Source organism: Panthera onca, chromosome B4 (assembly GCF_046562875.1).
Source record: "Panthera onca isolate mPanOnc1 chromosome B4, mPanOnc1 haplotype 2, whole genome shotgun sequence".
NCBI lineage: Eukaryota > Metazoa > Chordata > Mammalia > Carnivora > Felidae > Panthera > Panthera onca.
Window position 1 is genome coordinate 4665321 of NC_138345.1, and position 23972 is coordinate 4689292.

General features: G+C 56.5%; 1 protein-coding gene and 2 long non-coding RNA genes across 3 annotated transcripts in view; 2 read left to right on the forward strand and 1 right to left on the reverse strand.

Moving 5' to 3' along the window:
* The window catches only part of LOC132695146 (uncharacterized), a 358351-nt gene that overhangs the window by 230270 nt on the left and 104109 nt on the right, over positions 1-23972 (forward strand). The window lies entirely within an intron of this gene.
* Positions 10066-15468, forward strand: LOC132695135 (uncharacterized). Its single transcript, XR_009617746.3, has 3 exons — positions 10066-11310; positions 11866-12025; positions 12465-15468. It is a non-coding gene; the product is annotated as an uncharacterized LOC132695135 (long non-coding RNA).
* LOC132695134 (calmodulin-like) lies at positions 18998-21818 on the reverse strand. Its single transcript, XM_060659384.3, has one exon. It carries the CDS (start codon positions 20273-20275, stop codon positions 19622-19624), a length of 654 nt encoding a protein of 217 aa, XP_060515367.2. The 5' UTR covers positions 20276-21818; the 3' UTR covers positions 18998-19621.

Sequence of the window (23972 nt, forward strand, 5' to 3'; positions counted from 1 at the left end):
TGCACACAAGGTGGTAAGGGAAACTAAGGCCCCTGAATTGACTCTAGCAGTGTGTGGGAAGCCAGCATCATTAAATCACCCTCGAGTCTGTAAGACTGACATTTCCTCAACCGAGTCAGGTGATGGGTTACTTTCGGGCCAGCGAGATTTCTGTTCAGTGCTTTTCTCTGTGTGCAGATCCAGCACAGTACTTGGTTGTTAAACATATGGAGAACCCTCATATTACTCAATTAATTATACAAACATCAGCAAATGCCTAATTAAGGGTTCCATCTGTCAATCTCGGTAACTGAGATGCAGGAAGACGGTGTAGGCACGTCTTAAGTTTGTCTTCATCATACTCATCAGTTTAAATTCCCACCTGTCCCTAGAGAAGAAACTGGTCTTCGTTGTGTTTCTAAGACCAAGGGGTTCAAAGTAAATGATACCTCAACCTACTTGGGCTTTTCTTAACCAACATTCATGAACACCTACGAAAGAATACTATCCCTTTGTCCACTGAACCTAGTTCCCACGAGACGAGTATCCTATCAAAGAAAATCTCCCTCAATCCAGAGGACTCTAGAACCTTCTAGATCCAAAGGAGTTTTGATTTTTGCCTGCATATTTGAACAACCCCAGAACCAACCACAAGTCTAAGGATGTCTCAGATACAAGTGATTCCTCAGGTCCAGTGGTACGTGATCTTAGGTCATGAGTACTTTGAGACTCTAATAGAAGCCATGGGCCCTCCCCCACCAAGAAAACATGTACATGTGTTTACACACCCACACCAATTAGGGGGGTTCGGGGATATTCTCGAACCCATCTTTTGGCCCCAACTTAAGATTTGCTCAAGTCTGTCCTGACCAGGACTTCTTTAGGGAAACATGCAATGGAGTCTCAATTTAGAAAATATATAAAAGGAAATAAAATATAAAGGAAAATATTTTTTAAAAAATTGCCTCAAGAGAATGAGAAGACTCCACAGACTGGGGGAAAATAGCAGACACATCTGATAAAAGACTATTAACCAAAATTTACCAAAAAGCAAAAAACCTTAAAATTTTACAGTAAGAATATGAACAAACTCGTTAAGAAATGGACAAAAGACCTAAACAGACACCTTACTGAAGAAGATACATAGGTGCCAAGCACAGGCAAAGAGCCAACATCGTATGTCACTAGGGAAGTGTGTGTTCAAACAAGAATCCACCCCAACCCGTCAGAGCGGTGAGATCCGGGCCATTCAACACGCTGGCCATGACATGGAACAGCAGGGACTCTACTCCTCGCTGGTGGGAGCACAGAACAGCGCGGCCACTTTGGAAGACAGTTTGGCGGTCTCTTACCAAACTACATGCTGCAAAACCCGCCATGTGGTCCAGCAATCGTGCTCTTTGGTATTTACCCAAAGGGGTTGAAAATTGATGTCCACACACAAAAACTTACACATGGATGCTTACAGCAGCTTTATTCACAATTGCCAAAACTTAGAAACAACCAAGACGCTCTTGGTGATAAACCAATCATGAACGGTGGTGTGTTTAGACAATAAGGTCTTCAGCACTAAAAAGAAATGAGCTCTCAAGCCCTGAAAAGACACAGAGGAATCTTAAATGCGTATGACTTAAGTGAAAGAAGCCAATCTGAAAAGGCTCCATACTGTGTGATTCCAACTTTATGACATTCTGGAAAGGGCAGAGCTAAGGAGACGGTAGAGCTCAGGGGTTGCCGGGGGTCGGCGTGGGAGACGGGACGTACAGGTGAAGCCCAGGGTTTTCAGGGTTACAGTGTGTGTGATACTATAACGGTGGATACGTGTCACTGTACGTTTGTCCAAACCCACAGGATGGACGTCACCAAGAGTGACCTCTCATGTAAGCTATGGACTCGGGGTGACGGTTCACAGGCCATCGTCCCGCTCTGGTGGGGGATGTCGATGGTAGGGGAGGCTGAGGGGGAACGGGAGCAGAGGCCGGTGGGAAATCTACACTTCCCACCTGCTTTGTTTGTGCACCTAAAGCTGCACCGAAGAAAGTCTATTCTCGGAAAGAGAAAAGCCATTACCCAGACCCAGGAAAACATGTGCAGTTAGGAAGACACATCTTTTAAGTCCTATCTACAGAGACCAAAATTGGAGTACCACTAGGGGTATCAGACATGGGATGGAAATGCTCAGCCAAGTGAGAAAAGTGACCCGCGTGGATGCGTCTGCGCCACAAGCCGCGCTCTCCAACCATGGCTGCTTAGGGAAACCGCGTCCCGAGGCCGGGGTCTCTGCCTCTGACACCGGCCCCGGCCACTCGGAGCAGCCAGGGCCTAGGGAGTGAGGGTGAGCGAGGCCGGGTCCCCTCCGCTCGCAGGGGGCAGAGGACGAAGGTAGCAGAGTCAGCAGCCACGCCCCAGCTGGCTGGGGAGGGGACCTCCGAACCTCCTCTGTCCTCCCCAAGGCGAGCCTGGGATGGGAGCTGGCCTCAGCTGGGGTCCACCAACGCGGGGTAGAGGCTCACCGCCTTGGCACCTCTCTTCCCTCCTCCGCCTCTGCCGGGCAAGGGACGCAGGGCCTGGGTTCCATCTGCACAACCCCACCCAGGGCTGGGCGCTCACCCCAGTAGGGTCGAGGATGAGATCATGGGGAGCCAGGCTGCCCTGGGTGATGGGTCCAGGCCCTGCTTCCAGCAGTTCAAGCTCCTGCTGTCAGTTGGCGTGACCTGAGAGGCTGGCGTCAGGCCCCCTCCACGCCTGGAAACTGCTCCAGGGCTGGAAAGGAGTGTAGTCTGACATCACCACCCTCTGCCAACCCTCAAGCGTAGACCTCGTGTGTCTCCTCCCCGGCCCCCAGCACACCCTGCCCGCGCCTGCCTGCCTGCCTGCCTGCCTGCCTGTGTTCTCTTCTTCTTGGGTGATTTCCAGGTGTGAGCTCAGCCCTCCACTCCCCACCCAACCGTCGGAGGAATGTGGATCCTGTGATCACAGGGCAGGGGGAGAGGGGAGCGCTCCCTGAGGGCCCGTGGAGAGGGAGGAGGGGGAAGATCTGGGGGAGCAAAGCTCAGCGTGGAGCTGGAACCCCTGTTTCCTATCCCATCTCCGATGCTTCTGCACAGACCCTCTCTAGGGACAGGACAGGAGGGAGGGGCTGAGCACAAAGTCTGTGCCCCAAAGGAACCGGTGACCTGAGACGCGGGGCAAACCTCACAAGCCACATGTATAAAATAGCCAGCGTAGCACCCTTCCATTCCATCCAAGGTGTAGTGCATCTTACGGGGCGGCGGATGTAGCTGGAAACTCTGCAGACATGGCCTTTAGACTCTCGGGGTCTGGGCACACCTGTGGTCACGAGTGCTCGTCCCCGCGGGTAACACGCTTTTCCCAAAGGAAATGGCGCACGGGGCGTGCAGATACACACCCCCGCACACCCTATCTGCGAGCAACCACGAAACCACGTTTGCCTACAGGGAAGGCGCATGGAACAATCTTTTCCAGCCATGGAAACTATTTCTGTCTTTCCCTGCTGTTGTAACTCACAGCCAGGTCCTCCAGGCTTGATCTGCCAGAACTTTCCAATGAGCTTCTTTGTTGCGGTAACAGACAAGCACAGCCTTAGCGTCTGTCCGCCCAACAGCCCACGTTCAAGGGATGTGAAGCTTTCCGTTGCTTCTGAGAGGTTCTGAAATCCGAGCACGTGTGAGAAGTGGCACCCTCACCGGGCAGCGTCCAGCATCCCGTGTACCCCCCTCCACCCGAGGCCGCTCAGGTCTGCACGTCTCACACAGCTTCGCCACCTGGAACGCTGTTCCTCTGCCCTCTCTCCCTCCCTCCCTCTGCCTGGCGACCTCCTACTCATCCTGCAAAAGACCTAGCCGGGCCTTACCGCTGCTAGACAGCCTGCTCTGCCCCCCCCACCCCCCCTGACAGGCCCGCACCCGCCCGCTCAGGGATCTGTGGCTGCTGCCACACAACGCTTTCCACTTTGAGTATCACCCGAGCTACCAATCTCTGAGCTACCAAACACAGAGAATGTGTTTACTGAATGAACCACAGAGGCCAAATTATTTCAGCTCTGTGTTAGCCAGAATCCAGGCACAGGGAGTTAGCTGGTCAGGGTGCACAGGCTCCCAGACCTGGGCGGGCCTTCCAGATGGCCTCTGATGAGTCCTGCCTCCTGGACGCACACCTTCTCAGGTCCCTTCCCACAATGCTTCATGTCTGGTCCGCGTGGCACAGACGGAGATGGACAAGGCACCGTGTGACTTCCCAGCCACTTCTGCTTGTAGGTCTCTGGTCACTCACTCTGGAGGAAGCCAGACACATGCCGTCAGGACACCCAAACAAGCTTGCAGAGAGGCCCCAGAAGGCAGAGCTGAGCCTCCTGCCTATGGCCCACAACAGCTTCCCCAGCTTTTGGGGGTCACTTGGGGGCAGAGCCCCCCAACTCGGAATCAGGCCTCACCCACTGCAACCTCATGAAAGGTGCTGAGCCAGAACCCCCAGCTAGGTTGCTCCCAGAAAAACTGAGATAATTCGTGTTTATTATAGTTTTAAGCCACGAGGTTTTCGTATCATTTGTTACACAGCGATAGATAGCTCATACAAGTCCTAAAAGCTCAGCTGGGTTGTTGCTAATGCGGGGAGAATCATGGAGGAGTCCGGCCTGCAGGAACGCATCGGTGCCCTGGGATTTGGACCCAGCCAGAGGGAACAAATAGGAAGTAAATATCAGGACGAGAAACCAAGGCTTGTCTCCCGGGGCCCAGAACAGAGGCATAGGTCACGCAAACACTGAGCAGACATGGCTGTGGTCTGAGCCCTGGGGCCAGCTGCCCTCTCTCCCTGAATCCTGCGTCCCAGCGGACAGAGCAGATGAACTGACCTTAACTGCCCTGGTCTTTCACAATCATACTTGGTTTCACAGCCGGGCACTGACCTGTCGATGCTGTACAGCCAGATCGCAGCCGCAGCACGGAGGGCCGGGCCCCGCACCTCCGGCTCGGGCTTGGTCCGCTTCTGGCGGCACGGCCCTCGCAGATGGAGAAGCGGGTTCTCTCTCATTCATCTTCTCTCCTCCCTCTCTTCCTCCCTCCCCCACCTCTCTCTCCCACATGGATAACATTCCTAGATGCAAAACAACACCACCAGATTTGTCGCTTGTCAGACCCCTAAACATCGCAGTCCGATAACGGGACCACTGAGAATGACCATTTCTTGGGCACCCGCCATGCGTTTATAGCCAGGCCCACCGCTCCTGCCGGCCTCCAGCCTGCAGTCTGCCCCCTGTTCTTCCTGCCCAGCTCTGTCCTGCGCAGAGAGGGGCCTCACATGTGCCCAACCCACACATCCGAGTTGTGTCCACACCCACACCCTCTCTCCCCGCTCCTTGAGCCAAGGTGTGCAAATGGCAGTGATCCAGTCCCCGGGTCAGAAGCAAACAGGCCCTGTAAGTGGGTGCAGGGTCACTTGGGAGGGGACGCCACATTTTCGTGCACCAGGAACGTGATCCAGAAGTGGGGCGGGGCTCTGGCTGGCATGACCCCTTGGCCCAGAAGAGTCCTGACCTTCTGGGCTTGGCGAGGTGGGGAGACGCCCTAGTGGCCTCCAAAGTGAGGAGCCCAGAGCAGCGACCCTGATTTCCCAGGCCTGATGGCAGTGCCTTCCCAGACCCTTGAAGCCTGACTTGTATTTGCTCCTCATGACGGACAGCGTCTGAAGGTTTGCCCGACGGCAGAGCCGAGGCTCGCATGTGGCTCAGTCGGATGGCACAGGAAGCCCCAGGTCCACTTGCTCAGAGACCTGACTCTGAGCATTCTGGGAGCTAACTGTGTGGTCGAGGCCTGGTCAGCAAACCCGGGTGACAGGTGGAGAGGCGCCGGTGACTGACAGGGAGTCGCTGGTGCACCGAGCCCAAGGCCAGAATCCCAGAGGATGTCAGGCAGGGGAGCCCAGGGGGGATAGGACAGGGCCCAGCCCAGCAACCCCACCCAGCCTGGCCACGCATCCTGTAGATTCCCGCTCAGGGCGCGGGGAACAGCCCCACCGGGTCTGAGGCCTTCCTCAGGCTCCCTGTGCAGCCCCAGATCACCAGTCTCCCCACAGGCCTGGAGTCACAGGGGAGCTCCCCGAAAGCGTAGAAGGGCATCACCCGGGGCCGTCCTGAATCCCGCCTGCTGCTGGCCTGGGCTCGGGAGGCCCAGACACAATCACCACGGGCAGTCGCCAAGCTGGGGAGACCGAGGCACACGACCAGAGCCTTCGATTGTGCAGGGGGCCCCGAATGGCAGCCTCCACCAGCCAGGACACCCTCCTCTTCACGCGCCACGGGACGCGGAGCCGGGTCACTGTGGTGCAGCGGCTGTCAAGCGGGCGCCTTGAGGCCCGTGCTCTGGAAGACCCGCAGATGTTTGGTCCCCATGTCAGGGACGTGATGGTGGCTCCCAGGAGCCCACGGCTGTTGCACTGGCGCCAGTTTGTATCCTGCATGCGCCCCAAATGCCCCAATGCCGTCGCGCCTGCTTCTGCTTCTCAACCTTATTTCTTAATGGACTCAAGCTCCTGTCCGCTGCTACATCCCAAGGAAATGGCCAGAGAGGTATTTCCACGGACTGACGGGGTCGGCGTTGGCGTGGCCTGATCTAACCCCATGGGCTCCATGTTCTTTTTCTTTTTCCTTTTTTTTTTTCTTCACATTTTAAGCAAGTTCTTTTATTTTATTTTTTCAATTCTATTGTTCTTTTTTTTTTAATTGTATTTAACTCCAAGTTAGTTAACATATAGAATAATAATCGTTTCAGGAGTAGAGCCTAGTGATTCATCACTTACCTACGACCCCCAGTGCTCATCCCAGCCAGCGCCCTCCTGACTGCCCATCCCCCATTTAGCCCCTCCCCCCACCCACCTCCCCTCCAGCAGCCCTCAGTTTGTTCTCTGGATTTAAGAGTCTCTTAAGGTTTGTCACCCTCTCTGTTTTTATCTGATTTTTCCTCCCCTTCCCCTGTGAGTGAAATCATATGATATTTCTCTTTCTCTGATTGACTTATTTCACTCAACATAATACCCTGTAGCTCCATGTATGTTGTTGCAAATGGCAAGATTTCATTCTTTTTGATCGCAGAGTAGTATCCCACTATATACACTATAAGCCCCGTCTTCTTATCCATTCATCAGTCGATGGACATTTGGGCTCTTTTCCATAATTCGACTATTGTCAACAGCGCTGCTATAAACATTGGCATGCACGTGCCCCTTTGAATCAGCATTTTTGTATCCTTTGGATAAATACCTAGTAGTGCAATTTCTGGGTCATAGGGTAGTTGTATTTTTCATTGTTTTGAGGAGCCTCCATACTTTTTTCCAGAGTGGCTGCACCAGTTTGCATTCCCACCAACCGTGCAAGAGGGTTCCCGTTTCTCCGCATCCTCGCCAGCATCTGTTGCTGCCCGAGTTGTTCATTTTTTGGGCCCAGTGTTCTTGAAATTTACCGTAGGGAGCATGGCAGCTGCACAGCAGACGCTCAGAGAGACTGACAGCGACCCTTGGCAGCTGAGCACCCCCCAAGGGACTGCAATGGGGACACACGTGCTGTACTTGTCAAGATGCCACGGACAGAGATAACAAACGGGGACATCAAATATCAGCTGCCAATCGGAGTCACGCTCCTGGACAAGCTCAGAGTGGCAGGCGCGGCTCGTTAGTGGAGCCCGTTGGCCGTGGGCAGGACTTCCGCAGAGACGACGTTGGAAGATTATCCAGGAAAATGCCAGGTGGTCATTCCTCCGCAGCTCGGCTTATGAATCTGAACCCAAGAAACAATTGTGGACTGACTGATACATGCCTCGCTCTGCCGACCTCTGCCCAGGAGCTTATCCCTGAACTGCTTCACCGCTGGAGTGTTTGAGGGCCACGGAGCCCACGTGAGCTGGGAGGCCCGGCAGGAGGACGAGATGCAGACAGGACCACCCTGGAGGGGAATCCTGGGCAGAGCACACCCCCTTGGCACCTGTCTGCACTTCTGTGTACATCAGAAGCTTCCAGAAGGGGTTGGCCCGAGACCCTGGCTTCAGAGCCCATGCATGCATGCCACAGGCCGGTCTGCTGTCACCTGTCCACAAGGGAACACTTCCTGACGTCATCGAAGTGCACCTTCTTTCTCCAACATTCCTGGACGTGACGGTCAGTAGTGTCCTCCTGTTTCTGAACTTCGGGCCCATCGTGCCAACCCCACTAACGGTCCCCGCTGCTCTGCCTGACTGTGGGCTGGGAAGACGAAAGCTACAGGTCACAGAAAAAAAGTGGCCCCGCTGCTTTTCTTGATGAGCAAAAACAAAAGTTTTGAGGCCTCATGGAATTTTCCCAAGCCTTTGATGAAATGAATCAGAAGAGCTGGAAGCTGTGACTTTAAAAGGTCTTTAAAAGGTCCCCTCTGTGGTTGCGGCCAGATTGTGGCCTCCAGCTTGAGTCCTCAGCCCCTGCTTCTCCCTGGGAGTCTCTGTAAGCGACATTCTCTCCCTGTGTCCCTTGCTGTCTCTCCTCTGTGTCCCCCACTCTCCAGCCTGCCCACACCCAGGCCCATCACCCTGGTGTCCTCAGGGACTCTTGTCAGGCCCATCTCTCTGTGGCCTGGGTCCTTTCCTCCATGTAGGGGACATTTGGTTACCCCTGTGTTTCCAAAAGGTCACTCATCTGAGAGTCACTATCTCTATTTTGCCTTTTTTTTTTTTTTTGCCCTATTCTCTACTGAATATGTTGTTGTCTACGTGTTCTGTATTTCTTTTAAATGACCACCTTATGTCATGATTATTAAGTAGAAAACCAGCTTCCCTTGCTACAAATAGGAGGAAACAGTAACAATCAGTGTTCTGAAAACAAAATTATGTTAGCAAGTCCTGCCTCAATTCTAAAGGGAGGGCTGCCCTCTCCTTTGTCACTTCCGCCATTTTATGTCCTAAAGTCAACCCAGGTACCGTCAGTGGTCAGGTCCCAAAGGTTGGCCACCAGTGAATTCAAAGATCTTTGGGGTCCCTTTTCTCTGTCTCTCCCCCTCCTACCCCCTGCCCCTCATTCCTTCCCAGCGGTTTTTTATAACCCCCTGTGATAATCACATGTACATAACACAATCCTCTGGTCTAAAAGTACATGCCTGAAAAGACTTTCTTTTTTTTTTGCCAGCCCGCAGAACAAGGGACCAGCATTGTTTTGAGAGAGATAACGGGCTCTGTTTCCACCATTTCTCCCCGCTGGCCCTGAGAGATACCACGGTAGTTCCTGACAGGAAATCCCCTTGTGCCTCATGGAAAACCCAGAGAAGGAAGTGGAGCAGCCCCCTGTGGACGGTTCAGGCTCCTCCCAAAACTGTACAAGCAAAAGAAAAGTCCACCAGGCAGGTCTGGGGCCCACGGCCCACAGGCTCTGACCAACCCCGGCAGGGACACGGAAGCATGAGGGAAGGCACGTGCACACCACGGCTCACACCGTGTGCGAGCGGCTCCAACGTGGCCTCGACTCTAACAACTTGATAAAATCTGCAGAGAAAGAGGCATCACTACGCCCTCGTTTGCAAACAGAAAAACCAGGGCCAAGAGACTGCCCAAGATCTAACTCAAGGTCAGCACCAAGGTCGGCCTACTCCCTTCCCCGCCACTGCCACCCCACACACCGTCGGCACGAAGCCTCCCCAGATGTATTGCCTGTTCCTTCTAGAACTCAGAAGCTGAGCTCTCCGAGGCCACTCGTGACGTCGGCCTGAGCAGCTGGAGCGGGGAAAAGGAGGGAAAACACGGAGGTGGCAGAGTCCGGTCTGTTAAAGGCAGGTCTCCTCTGCCTGGAGGCTCCCAGTCCCTCCCGGGCCTCCTGTCCTGGCCACCAGTGGCACACGCCGACCTGCGAGGGGCACGCAGCCCCACAGTGCAGCTGAGTCCCGGGTCCGGAGCTGGGCGCTCGCGGCCGGCACCACCTGGCCCGTCCCAGCCCACCCCTGCCCGGGGAAGGCGAGGACCTGAGGACGCTGATTGCGGCGCCAGCACTTTCCGAAAGCAGGAAGCCCCACCCCTCGCCCCGCCCCGTCTCGCGGGAAACTGGCAGGTGGAGCTGGGCTGCAGACCCCGCCTGGCCCTGCGGTGGGCCCGCGTCCCCGCCCTCCGCCCAGGGCCTCCCTTCTCCCAGAGCCACCTCACAGCTCCAGGGCTTTTAAGAGCCTCCAGCCGAACCCCTTTTTACCAGGGACCCTTGCTTCCCAAAGTGTGTTTTTACCAACCAAACTGAAACTGCTTTTCCCGGTGGATGTGGGGCGCCCCTCGGAACGCGCATGACCGAGCTGCACTGAAGATCCCGTGGGAGCCCGTGCGCCCCCCTCTCTCTACTCCTCTGTGAGTAGCTGACATTGTTTCCCCACCCCCACTCCTGCTGTGACCGGTCAGCCCAAACATGGTGGCCTGAGGGCCGGGAGCTCACTCCGGCCTCTGCCCCACTTCACATGCCCCCCGCCCCCGCCCCCACCATTACAAGGTGTCCTTCCGGAGGAGACTACAGAGGTTGTTAGAGTTCTGGGTAGGGGGGAGGGCACGCTCATTATTTCCAGTGAGACAAGGATCTTCAGACCCCGCGATGGAAACCAGAGAACCGTTCGTTGAACGTCAGAAAACTGACAGCATCGTCAGTGTCCATCCAGCAAGCCCCGCAGGATGGACGAGGCCCTCCCCAATGTCTTCCCAGCCTCAGAACCCGCACCAGCACCTCGAGCAAGTGCGGAGCCCGCGTGGCCCTACTCGAGGAGCTCTGTCCTGCGGAGCCTCCGCTCTGGGCCCCGAATTGTAGCCCTGAGGCCCCACGGAGCAGGTCTGAGTCTGAGGATGTCCCTCAGGTACTCAGCGAGCTCGGTTCAGGCCTCCCCTGCTCTAGCAAGGGACACCCCCCTGCAGCCCGCTGGGGCAAACGCCGCGGGCTCTTCTGGATCCTTCTTCTCTGATCCGGTCCCAGCTTGTCTCCACCCGTCGTTGAGAAGGGAGGTGCCCGGAACTGAAAAGGACGGCCGTCTGCATGCTCATGGGTCCTACAGAATGGAACCCAACTGCCGGGCTGTCGACAAGGAGCGGGACAGACAGACTCCAGCCATCATGAAGCTCCCGTCCTGGTAGAAGGGGCGGGGGATGAGGGGAAACGGTCGAGGACAACATCAGACAGTGACGCTCCGCAGAGCGGAAGCAGGTCTGACGACGAGGCATGACCAGAGGTCAGGTGGCCTCTGTGAGGGGCTGACATTCGTGCTGAGATCTGAGTGACGAGAACAGCTGAAGCGAAGTCCCCAGTGCAGCAGCAGACCCCCTTCTCTGCCGCCTTTCGGTAAGCCTCCCCCTGCCCCGCATCTCTGCCCTCCTGTGCCACCCTGGCTCCTTGCTGGGGCAGCTCAGCAGCGCGGGGCCCGCCCGCCATGGTGGCACTGGGAAGGAGGTCCATTCTCAAAGAGAAAACTTCCAGAATTTCAATGACCTTCAGCAAAGTGAATGGCGTGGCAGTTCGGGGAGCCCATCCCCCTCCCCGCAGGGAAGCATTCTGGGTGGTGGAGGGCCCTTCTCCAGGGCCTGGGTCTGCTTCCAAGAAGAAAGAGCCGGGGTCCAAGAGACAGGCGGAGAAGGGGCCTGGAAGGGGGTGCTGTGCAGTGAACCCAGAGCTCTCCCCTGAGCCCACAGTGCCCGCTGCCCAGTGGTCGGCAAGGCCAGCCAGGTGCTGTGTGGCCCTGCTGAGATGGCCCGTGTTCCCATGGCAGGATCAGTCCCAAGGCCAATGTGGTGACAGCGCCCCCAGTGTCCCTGATGGGCAGTGCTGTGGGGTGGGCACTTACTTGACCACCAACACCGGTGCCTGGAATAATCCTGCTCTGCACGTGTTTGTTGACAGAAGAGGGAGAGGCGGAGGAGGAAGGACTCAGCGAGCCTCTTCCACACCCGTCCCCACAAGAGCGGGCCCCTTGAGTGCTCTCTCCCTCCTCGTGTCCTAGGGCAGGTGGCTGAAGTAGCCCGGAAGTCCCCTTCCCCACACGTGAGCAGCTGGAATGGAGGTAAGACCCTTTGGTGGGGGGGGGGGGGGGGGAGGGTTGCACAGGAAGCCCTGGGGTCACCTCTACCTCTTGGCCCCCCCAGTCCCGGCCGGAGGGCGTTCGGAGCTCTCCTCCCTCCATTTCTGGACCAGGCCATCGGGCACCGGGCAGGCCCCGGGAGCCTTATGAGCCGCACACTCTGCCCTGTTGCCCTCGGAGGCTCAGGCTCTCCGGCTCCCCGCGGTTCTGAGAACTGAACGTGTTTTCCCCATCTGATGTGGCAAGAGGCCACTCGTGTCCAGCGGTAGCCGGCCCTCCGACCGCAACAAGAACAGGGGTAACCCCCTGGGTGGAGTGGACCGGGTGGGGCCCCCCCTGAGAGCCAATGACTTCTCCCTCCTGACCCACCACCCCCCCCCATCAGCTCGGCTCAGCTCATCAAAGCGGCCTCCTCCCCCAGGTCCCTGGCTCCCTGCTCTGCTTCCTCCAGCATCTCGAAAGAACCTTCCCAGAGCACACATGGGACCGTGCACCTCCTCTGATTTAAAACCTCCCTTTGATCTTCTGGGGAAAAAACGGTGCACTCAGAACGCACAGATGATACTCCTTATCGAAAACAAGCTGTTCCGGGCACCACTGCCTTAGCAGAGAGCGTAACCGACTTGTCCAGGGTCACAGGGCTGGTGACTGCCTCCACTGGGATTTGAAAAGAATTCCAAACTCATGAGAGTCGAGGCCAGCTGTCACGGGGCCCCTCCAGCGTCTCCCCTGCCTCCCAGGGAGTGGGGATGCCCCAAAAGGCAGGGCGCGTCCCGCCATCATGCTTTGAGCCTCTGCCAAGAACGCTTTCTCACCTGTTGGAGGTTTCCCCACCTCCAGTACCCAGCACGAAGCCACCCCTCAGTGTCTCATGACCCTGGAATCCATCGACGACACACCTGCCTCCCACTGTCTTTGCATATGGTTGTTTCTGCCCACCTCTCGTCCCCCTCAGAGGGCAGAGGGTGGTGCGACATTTCCCTCCGTGTCCTCACAGACCTGCGATGAGGTGGTGCTCCAGGATGGGTGTCCCCACCGCCACCGCCGTCTCCACCGTGCTGTCACGACCACGAGGCTCTGGACGCGGGAGAGCACGCCTCCCCCCAGAGCACGGACAGCCCCCGTCCCAAGATTTGACTTCCCTCTGGGTCAGAGGTCAAGTAGGCAGAAAGGCAGCAGAAAGCCGAGTTGGGGAAGTGCCCGGCACCAGAGTCTCCGGGTGGCAGAGTGGGTCCTGGGGCTGGCAGGTCACCAAGCAGAGCACCATTTGTTCCCAAACAGAGTGACTCAGACCTGATTTGTGCCCCGGCACCTCCCACCGCAGGAACCCGTGACGACCAGTGCCTGCTTCCTGGGATTCCTGTGCACAGGCTGTGCCCGTCTGCCCCGTGGAGCAAAGGAGGGGTTGGGGGTGTGGGCACCTGGGGGTGTGGGTCATGGTTTCCAGGGACACCCTGGGGCAGTGCTCCTTACCCTTGGCTTCTCATTCTTGGCCACGCAAGCACCTGAGAGCGCAAAACAGGTGGTCAAGCCTGGGCCCCCGGACCGAGTTGGGGGTCAGAACATCAGGGGACCCACGTATGGCCTTTCTCAGCAGCTCTCTGGTGCTTCAGTCGTGTGGCCGAGACAGGAATCACTGGGCTCCAGGGGCGCCTGGATGGCATCTGACTCGATTTTCGCTCGGGTCATGATCTCACAGTTTGTGAGTTCAAGCCTCAAGTTGGGCTCCACTCTGACATCGTGGAGCCTGCTTGGGTTTCTCTCTCTCTCCCTCTCTCTCTCTGCCCCTCCCCCATCCCTCTCTCTCGCTGTCTCTCTCTCTGTCTCTCAAACAAATACATTAAAAAAATGAAATAAAATAAAAGGAATCACTGGGTCCCAGCGAAGGGCAGGCGCAGGCTGGAACGGTAGAGGTGAGATAGAAATCGGGTGCCAGTGCCCTGGGCGTGAGGACGGTCTGCAGCGGGGAAGAGGCGAGGGTGCCCCGAGGTGGTAAACAACTGCAGATGGGCAAGAAGGAGCTTGCAGAATGGGGCGCCTGGGCCCTTTCCCAGATACGGTAAAGCCAGAGAGAAGGGCGGGAGGAGCAGGGGAGCTGGGTGCGGGCTGGGCGGTGGCTGGGAGGCAGGGGCAGGCCTGACTCCGGGGTGCGAGGCTGGGAGAGGCCGGCTCCCCTCCGGCTAGAGGGTCACCGAGCAGTCCCAGTGAGTGAGGGGTATGGCAGCCATACTGTGGACCCTCAAATCGGGTCTGGTTTACGGAGGAAATGGGACACGATGTCTTATCTAGATTTTTCCTGAGAATCTGGCCCACGGAGGCCCTGTGCCAGGGTGGCGGAGGGGATGTGCCCTGTGAAGAGCACTGATCCGAAACCCTATAAACTGGTACAATGGCATCGATGTCCCCGTCTGTCCTGTGACTCACAGGCCCTGGAAACTCCACATTTCTACACCGAGAGCAGGCGAACTTGCGGCCGTTAGGTTTTAGCGTCCACCCGGCTGGACCGAGGGACACCCAGATAGCTGATGAAACATTCTTTCTGGGTGTGTGTGAGCGGGGTTGATGGGGGGACTGAGTCCAGCAGGTGGCTCTCCCCAGTGGGGGTGGGGGCACCACCCAGTCCATCTAGGACCCAGATGGAACAAAAAGCCAGAGGAAGAGCGAATTCGATCTCTGTTCTTGAGCTGGGACACGCCTCTTCTCCCCACCTGAGACATGGGCGTTTCTCGTTCTCGCTTTCAGACTCAGAATTTATACCCGAGCCCCTCGATCCTCAGACCCTAAGACTCAGGCTGAATGACACGGCAGATGGCGGGACTTCCGGGCCGGTTCCTATAATAAATGTCCTCTTACGTATCTCTATGCGTCCCATCGGTTCTGTTCGTCCGGGGCAGCCTAATACAGGATCGTTGGAGTTTTAAATCTACGCGCACTGTTCTTGTGGTTCGCGGGGGACAGGGCATGAGCGAGGTGTCCTCTCTCTCAGGCACATCTCCAGTCTTTCCTTGTTGAGCAGACATTGCAGAGATCCCCTGTACTCCTGCGGGCATCTCTCAGGGGTAGAGGTGATGCCTCGTGGGGGAAGGAGCCCACTCGGTCACCCAGCATCTAGTGCGGATGGGGGGAGGGTTTACACTAGATCAGCCAGAGCCCTGGAGTCCTGCGCTCAAGGAGTTGGCAATCTCGTGTGAATGTTGATGAGTCTTATATTATTATTTGGGGTTCTGAGGAAGGAGACCAGGCCTCGTTCACAAGGCCTCGTAAAACACGATGCACCTTGATGGGAATGGTATAAAGAGGGAGAGATTCATGCACTCCAAGGTGTGTATCTGCCTATCTGGAAAGCTTCCCGGAGGAGGAGGCATTTGGTAGGGACCTTAAAAGAAAGGCCTGTCAGGAACAGATATAAACTAGGATTTTCAAAAATCCAGGGGCAATTCAGTGAAAAAAAAAATGTATGATTTAGTATATGGAAATTAAAATATGTTTGGACTAGAAGTTGAATAATTTGTCTGCAATCAATGTACTGATTAGTAAGATCTTGAAGGATTTGAGGGAAACTTTGCTTTAGTTCAGATTAGTTCTGTTTTCACCAAAGCTGTCTCTCCCCAGCTGGTTCCAGTAGACTTATTAGCTCAGTTCTGCTCGGCTAAATGTCAGTTTTGTGGATGAATCATGCTTCAGACACCGAGAGCCTGTATCAAATACTGCCTGAAACACACACAAAATATCCTCTTGACGGAGACAGTTAATACATCCGTGAGTTAACAGAAGTCCTAAAGCAACAGCCTATATTGAAATTCTATTAGAAGAGACTTAATTTAGGGGCGCCTGGGTGGCGCAGTCGGTTAAGCGTCCGACTTCAGCTCAGGTCACGATCTCGCGGTTCGTGAGTTTGAGCCCCGCGTCGGGCTCTGGGCTGACGGCTCAGAGCCTGGAGCCTGCTTCCGATTCTGTGTCTCCCTCTCTCTCTGCCCCTCCCCTGCTCACACTCTGTCTCTCTCTCTCTCTCAAAAATAAACGTCAAAAAGTTTTTATTAAAAAAATTTACATGTATAAAAAAAACAAGAATAAAAAACAGAGAACGGTCATCTTTATCAGATTGTGGTGTGAGGTTCAGGTGAGCTGACAAATAATTTCCCGAGCCAGAACACTGAACAAAGCTAAGACTTTAAACTGGATGAGAGAAACGCCAGAGAAATATTCAAAAAGCCGTCAGCCATCTCAGCCCATATGAATCTCTGCCATCCTCACAGTGTTTTTACCAATATTTTTTTTTTTTTTTTTTTTTTTTTTTTTTAGTAAATTGGGAAATACCGGCAAGTTGGCCATTTGTGGAACCAGTCTTGGCAAACGGATTTTCACAGAAGTGGCTTTCAGAGAACTGAGTTTCCTGAAGTCACTGAGAACCCTGTGGGCTCTCGGGACGCTTCTTGCCTGCTTCCAGGTCTCCCTGGAGTTCTAGGCTGGGACGGGGCTGCTGCCTGAACCCCGGGGGTGTAACCGGACCCCACCCTCAAAGATCTTTCGGGAGATTGGCAGTCGACGCTCAAGTTGGTTCTGTGTCAGGTGCAACCGGGAAGTCCCTAAAACCCAGAGGGCCGGCTTCCAGAAGGTGCTCCCCTCCGTGGGTCCCCGCTGACCCTCTCCGCCAGCCCTCCAGCCCCCAGGGGTCAGTCCTCCTCGGGGCCGCCTGGGTCTCTTCTCCGGTGGAAGAAGCTCTGGGTGGGGGGATAGATGAGACACTGCTGGTGGGGCGGCCCCCGGGGCCCTTGAGGTCGGGGCCGCGGTCTGTCCCTCACCGGAGACCTGAAGAGTCCCTTCTTTTCCCAGACCCTCACTCTCCACGCTTGCTCTCCTGGGGCAACACATAAAGAGGGGTGCCCGCTGCTTTGTTCCCGCCTCGTGGTCCCATCGAGCCCTTTTCAGGAGCACCTAGCCCACCAGGGAGCAGCCCCCTCTCCTAGCTCCCGGGGCTGCCCCTCTACGAGTTCCGGTCTTTCGAGGGCCGTGTGCTCTGTGTTCAGTATCGTGCACCGTAGACGTGCAGAGATCTGGGGAGGGGAAGAGCCAGCATCCCTGGAGCCACAGCCAGCGTGAGAAACACGACAGCACGGGCGCCTGGGGGGCCCCGGCCGTTAAGCGTCCGACTCTCGATTTCGGCTCAGGTCGTGATCTCACAGTTCGTGGGTTCAAGCCCCGCGTCGGGCTCTGTGCTGACAGCTTGGAGCCTGGAGCCCTCTTCGGATTCTGTGTCTCCTTCTCTCTTTGCCCCTTTCCCGCTCATGCTGTCTCTCAAAAATGAATAAATGTTAAAAAAAAGAAAAGAAAAGAGATTTTACACTCCACCCGCACCAGCAGTGGGCTCTCAGACATTTGGGGCCATGGGACAGTGAAATACCAAAATTAATTTGGGGCACTGATAGGACTTTTCGTTTGTCAGAGGAAGAACATGAAAAAAACATCCCACAAAACTATCATCTGCCATCACAGTGGCTTTGTGGGAGAAAGGACATTTAACACCGAAAATACAGAAAGAGCATATTCTCAGAATGTTAAAAACTGGATACACTTAAGCTGGTCAAAAAAGGTCTTCATTTCTCTTGTTTCCATACAGAGCCTGGAAAACTTCATCTCGGACCAGCTTGGTATTTAGGAGTCACTAATTTAGAAACTCAGATTTCTGTGACCTATGTGTCTAAGGGGACGGGGACTTTCTGGAAGGAAGCACACCCAGGCTCACCTCGGGGAGAACCTCTGGCTCCCCACCCCTGACCATACCAGGTCTGGCAGCTGTCTTGGCCCCACCTCCTTATCTCCACATCTTTACCTCCAGGAGATCCCAGCTTCCGTCATCTTGTTCCCCCCACCCACCCGCCCCTCCCCCGCCTCCCTCAGAACCTGGGGGGGGGGGGGGGACCTGAAACTCTTTCCCTGTCTCAGAGCCCCCAGCCCTTCGGCCAATTCCCAGCCCCCTCGCCCCCGCCCCTGCCTGAGCCAGAGCCACAGAACTGCTGCAGCTGAGAGAAGATAAAGTCAGTCGTCACCAAAAACCAAAGAAAACCTCTTTTCACGGAGGAGAAAGGAGAAGCCCGCCGTTGAATGACGCCCAGAACGGCGCGGCTGTGTGCAGACAGTGCCGGAAAACATCATGTGCTTCCTGAATCCTGAGCCCCCATGATCCTGACACCCCTGCTGGCCAGCCCCCCGACTTCATTCTTTTTTATTTTATTTTATTTTTTTAAGTTTATTTATTTTGAGACAGAGAGAGCACAAGTAGGGTAGGGGCAGAGAGAGAGGGGGAGAGAGAATTCCAAGCAGGATCCGGGCTGTCAGCACAGAGCCCGATGTGAGGCTCGAACTCACGAACCGTGAGATCGTGACCTGAGCCGAGATCAAGAGTTGGATGCTTATCCGACTGAGCCACCCAGGCGCCCCACCCAGATTGCATTCTGAGGCCACCCTGGTCCTGTTTCCTCACGTGCAGGGTGCCCTTGAATGAGCCATCTCTGAGGACCAGGACGAGGGAGCCATGGGAACTCCAAGCAGAGGCGGGCAGCCTCCAGCAGGTCCGGGTGTGGGGACCCCACGGCAAGGCCACGAAGCCCCGTTCGAATGGGGTTGGGGGACGGCAGAGGAGGACGGCTTCTCACGGGAGAGCGAGATGCCGTCAGCCAGGAAACCTCTTCCTCCCTGAGCCGGGCGCCCCAGGACCTGGCCGTCCACCCCCAGGACGCGGCCAGACCCTGGCCCCACCCCAGGTGCTGCCCCCGACACACAGTGTCCAGCCCGGAGCCTCTGGTCCTGCCCCGTGAGGCCCCTCGAGTGAGGTGGGTCTGATCCCCCGGTGTCCCCACCTTTGTTTTTTTCACCTGTAAGACCCTGCATCTCACGTGTAGGACACACACACACACACACATACACACACACTTCTTTTTTTTTTTTTTATTTGAGCCTACAGAACAGTTGGCTAAATGCAAGGAGTGATGACTTTATGGTTTGTGGTGTAGACAGTGTTTCCATCCCAGGCTCCGGGCTCCAGCCTCCGGCCTCCGGTCCTGACCCAGAAGCTCAGGCAGACCCTTGAACCAAAGAAACGTGCCTCTTCTGTCCCCTCCCAGCCCTACACGGCCGCCCGCACCTGATGTCCTCCTGGGGCATGCGGGGGAGGCCAAGGCAGACCATCTGGCCCACCCAGGTCTGCTCCCCCACTAGGCCCGAGCGCAGGGCGTAGAGGCGCAGAAGAACCCCAGATGCCACCGCTCGGGGCCTTCGATTTTCCAGTTTCCAACCAGATGCGCAAGCACCGCTCTCGGAGTCCAATTGCTTTTATGTCAGCCATCACATTGCTCTGGGGTCCCTCACCGCAGCCCAGTGAGGCAGGGGGCCTCCCCGTTTCTCTACAGGAGCTGCTCCGAGGTCTCACCGGGCAGACGGGGCAGAACCCAGGCCCTCCCTCCAGTAGGTAATTTCCCACCCCCCACCCAGACTTCCCCTTTACATCTGTGCCACGGAAGCGGGGGCCCCGAGAAGCCACGAGGACCAGAATCAGGCAGGAGATGGGCCCCGGGCCGGGCCTCACTTCTGAGAGAGGATGCGCACGAACTCCTCGTAGTTCACCTGCCCGTCCTGGTCCACGTCGGCGCCCTGGATCATGGCGTCCAGCTCCTCCTGGGAAGGATTCTCGCCCAGCTTGGCCATGGCCTGCTTGAGCTCGTTGACGCTGATGTGGCCGTCGCCGTCCAGGTCGAAGGCACGGAAGACTTCCCGCATCTCCGCCTCGCTGCCCGAGGACTTCATGATCTTGGCCATCTCTGCCAGGAACTTGTCGAAGCTGATGTGGCCGTCGCCATCGGTGTCCACCCGGGCGATGAGCTGCTTCAGCTCGGCTTCCGACGGGTTCTCGCCCAGGGCCTGCATCACGGCTCCCAGCTCCTGGACGTTGATCTTTCCATCCCCGTCCTTGTCAAACATGGAGAAGGCCCTCTTGAACTCGGCCACCTGTTCTTCAGACAGCTGCTCCGCCATGTCACGTACACCTGTCACAGAGCTTCCGAGCCGGCTGCCACTTGGCTCAAAGGGCTCACGTCGGAGACGGGGACCGGCGGCTGGGACGGGAGGCTGTGTCTGTGTGAGGGCAGAGCTCCCGTGGCAGTCTTGCCATGGGATGGAACCCCCCTCCTTTTCTGCATTCGGAGCAAAGGGAGGAGGAAGGCTCTCCGCCCTCCCCATGTCCTTGGGCGAAATCCTCCTCCCAGGGAGGGACGCACCAGCTGCAAACCAGAAAGGCCGGAATTTGGAGCGCAGGGCCCGCCCAGGAAAGCCTGGAGGGAACCAGCATGGGGGCCGTTGGAGGCCAGCCAGCCTCTGCTAGCCCCGATGGCAGACCTGCCACTCTAGAAGCTTCTCACCCAGCTGATTCTCGCAGAGACCATGGCTGGGGAGGGAAGGGGAGCCTCCCTCGGTGGACACAGCAGGTCCCGGAGGAGTGGGGGACTGTCTGGCATTTCTATTCTCTTCTTGGAACTGTTGTCAGCTCTGGCCTAACAGGACGCCCTGGTGGAGGCAGATGGGTGGCAGAAGCCAGTGGAATTCTACCAGGGCGGAACCCTGGGCATCATGAAGTTCCCAGGCCACAGAAGATGCACCTAGGTGCCCGCAGCTTCAAGACAGCAAGAGGCCCGCGTGCGTGCAGAGCGTGATGCATACGTGCCAACTGTCTATCACGTGGTTGTCCCAAGTGTGATTTCGGGGGTGAGGAAAGGTCTTCCTGTTCCCCCCGGAATACCTCTCCTCCGGCCCCGTGATTCCTCTGATCCCATTCCACTGTTAGGTTCAAGCTTCTCTATGAGGACACGGGGGAGGCATGGGGGGTCTGCTCCGTTCACGGGTGTCCCGCCAGAGAGCCTCGCCGTGCAGCACGGGATCCAGAGCGGGCCGGCCCCTGCAGACGCTAGGGACAGAGGGGTGTGGAAAGGGGTGGCCAAGACTGTGAACGTGGCCTAGCTCGAGGGTTTACTAAGGGTCAGCCCTAAGCACAAAACCCAGTCTGGAAACTTCCCCGGTCCACAGTCTCCTCTGTCTTCTGGAAGGATGTCATCTCTGCCCACTGCTCTGAGTAGCAGATTTTAGACCAAGAGCTCAGCCCTTGGGGACTCTCCCCGGGTCCCTAGCAAGTGACGCCCAAGGCCCTCAAGGGGACATTTGCACCAGAGTCTCCGCGGTGTCTTTCTCAAGCAAATGTCCTCTTGGTCCCTACAGACTCCCAGATCCTCACCCGCCTGTGCCTTCGTGTGTGACCCACCAACTCCTTCCCTCTCCTGAGAAACTGTATACACCCCAGCCGTCTCCGGTTCAGCCCATCAGACAGACCGCGGCGTCTCTCCTCCCCAGAGGGCAGCCGGGCAGACGCGTCCCTGGGCACGGCACAGCGCACCCCGAGCCAGGGACCCAGATGTGGAGAGACACATAAAGGGAAGGTTCCAGTTGTCCAACTTCTTGCATAAAGACGTCTTGAGGGGGGGTGCCTGGGCGGCTCCGTCGGTTGAGCGTCCGGCTTCGGCTCAGGTCACAATCTCACGGTCTGTGGGTTCGAGCTGCACGTCGGGCTCTGTGCTGACAGCTCGGAGCCTGGAACTTGCTTTGGATTCTGCGTCTCCCTCTCTCTCTGCCCCTCCCCGCTCATGGTCTGTCTCTCTCTCTCTCAAAAATAAATAAACATTATAAAGACGTCTTGAGGAAGAATTGCTGTTTCATCTTCGTGCTGGAATAGTACAGAGACCTCGATAAATATTGAGCAATCAGTTTCTCAGTGAAACCCACAACCAGTATTGGGTGGAGAATGTGGTCCCCCTGGGGCACTGGCACAGGAAGCTACCACATGTCAGAAGTGACAAGGGACGGGCGGGGCTCCTGACAACAAGGATATGCTTTTAAGAATATTTGAAGATATAAATCTACAGTTTACATTTTATTTTCTTCTTACCTGATTAGCAGGGCTTGTGATTAAAAATCCAAGATGGTTAACATTTTCTTATTTCCCCCTTGGTATTCAATGATGCGTCGTAACGAGGGAGGAGCTTTTCAGACGCTATCAGGAGATGAAGCTCTTAGTTCTGGCTCCCTTGCTGATTTGGGAACTTAACTTGGGTCTCGGTATCTACATCTACAAAATAGGATAATACGTCCACCGTCTATGATCGGGGCGCTTAGGATCAAAGATCAAAGTATCTTTGATCATCAGGAAGTGTAATTATTCTATGATGAGCCCCATCTTCGGTAGCAAAGCTGGTTTGTGTTTGATGTGAACCGACACGCAAGAGAAGGAGGACCTCTCTCTCAATTTTGTCGTTACACCCTTCTGATAGCACTGATAAACTCGCCTGCCGGGAGGGTAGAGTCACGTCACGCAGTCCCAGATTCTGACATTAGTCAGCTTTTGGACATCAGCCTTCACCACACAGCTCTACACAGTGCAGACAGACGCTTGTATTTAGAAAGACCATCTAGTGAGTGACCTCATGGGACCGGAAGGTGATAATTATTCGTTGTCGCTCACTGCGCCCATGCACAGATGGAGTCTCAGGTGATAGAGTCCAATGCCCAAGGCCACCCAGAAATTGAGGAGAGAGCCACCCTTCTGGTAAGTCCCTCCCCACCCTTGGCCTGCCATTTTGGACCCTGCTTCCTCTCTAACACGGTGTGTTCTCTTCTCGGAGCAGGAATCCATATGGAAGTCACTCCTTTACCCCTTCCCCTCGGCCTCCTGCCTAAGCAGGTGAGCGGTCGGTCAGCCTCATGGGACCGGCATCAGGGATCGCTGCTCCCCAGTGACCAACTCCACAGACTGTCCGACAGCTGAACTCAGTGCTGGGAAAAGGGGGGGAACACGGCACGTGTCGCCAAAGCCTCATCCGGCTTGGTCCGGCCCCTTTCTTCCTCCAGATCCCGGCCCAGCTCTTTGGAAGGAGCAAGAAGGAACTAGAGATGCCTCACATCCATGGGTGTCTCCTTACGGGGCTGCACCTCTTGCCGGGTTCCCAGTGTGATGGGACGAGGGCGTCCATCCGGGAATGAGCCTGAGGCTGGGAGACTGGCACCTGCTGCAGGCCCCACCGCGGAGCCCTGGGGCACATACGAAGCGTGCACAGGAAGACAAGTGAGAAGACCTCCACGTTAGCCCGCGTGGCCTCCCATTCCCGGCCGCCCCCACCCCCACTGGGTGTGAGGGAGACAAGAGAGGCTGCCTGCCTGAGTGGAGGACCTACGTCTGCTGAGAAGGAGCCCCTGGGACCAAGCACAACAGAGAGGCGGAGAGGATGTGGACCGTCAGCACAGAGACCCAGGGGTTCCTGGACAAAACCTCGGGCCCGTGGCCGTCGCCGGTTGGAGGTCAGCTCTCCCACCCAGACTCATTCCCTCTCCTGCCCCTCTCAGTTTACCTCCTGGCCCTGCTGCCGGGGATGTTGGGACTTCCCCCAGTGATAGTGGCTGAGGTTCTGGAGTCCCCGAGGGCGTCCCTATGGGCAACAGGCCCCCGCGGCCCAGGGGAGGGGGATCCCCCTCTGGGGGGACACCCCTCTGTGAGTGTGTGTGTGTGTGTGTGTGTATGAGTGTGGGTGTTGGGCACAGGGGTGTGGTCTGGCTGTCCTCCTTCCAGGCCTTCAGACTGATGGCTGCAGCCAGCCTGGCTGCCCCAGGGACAGAACACACTCTGTGGGCTCTGTGGGCCGGGTCTGGTGACAAACGAGTAAGACCGGTTTAGGACCTGGCTCCTCTGACTTGCTGGAACCCACGTGTCCCTCCCCCACTTAGCACCCCCACACCCTGCCTGCAACTCCTGCGTGGGGATCACCCTGTGCCCACGTGAGCACATCTGCACATGTTGCTCCTGGAGCCCGCCCTCCATCGGGCCACCACTGTGAGCCAT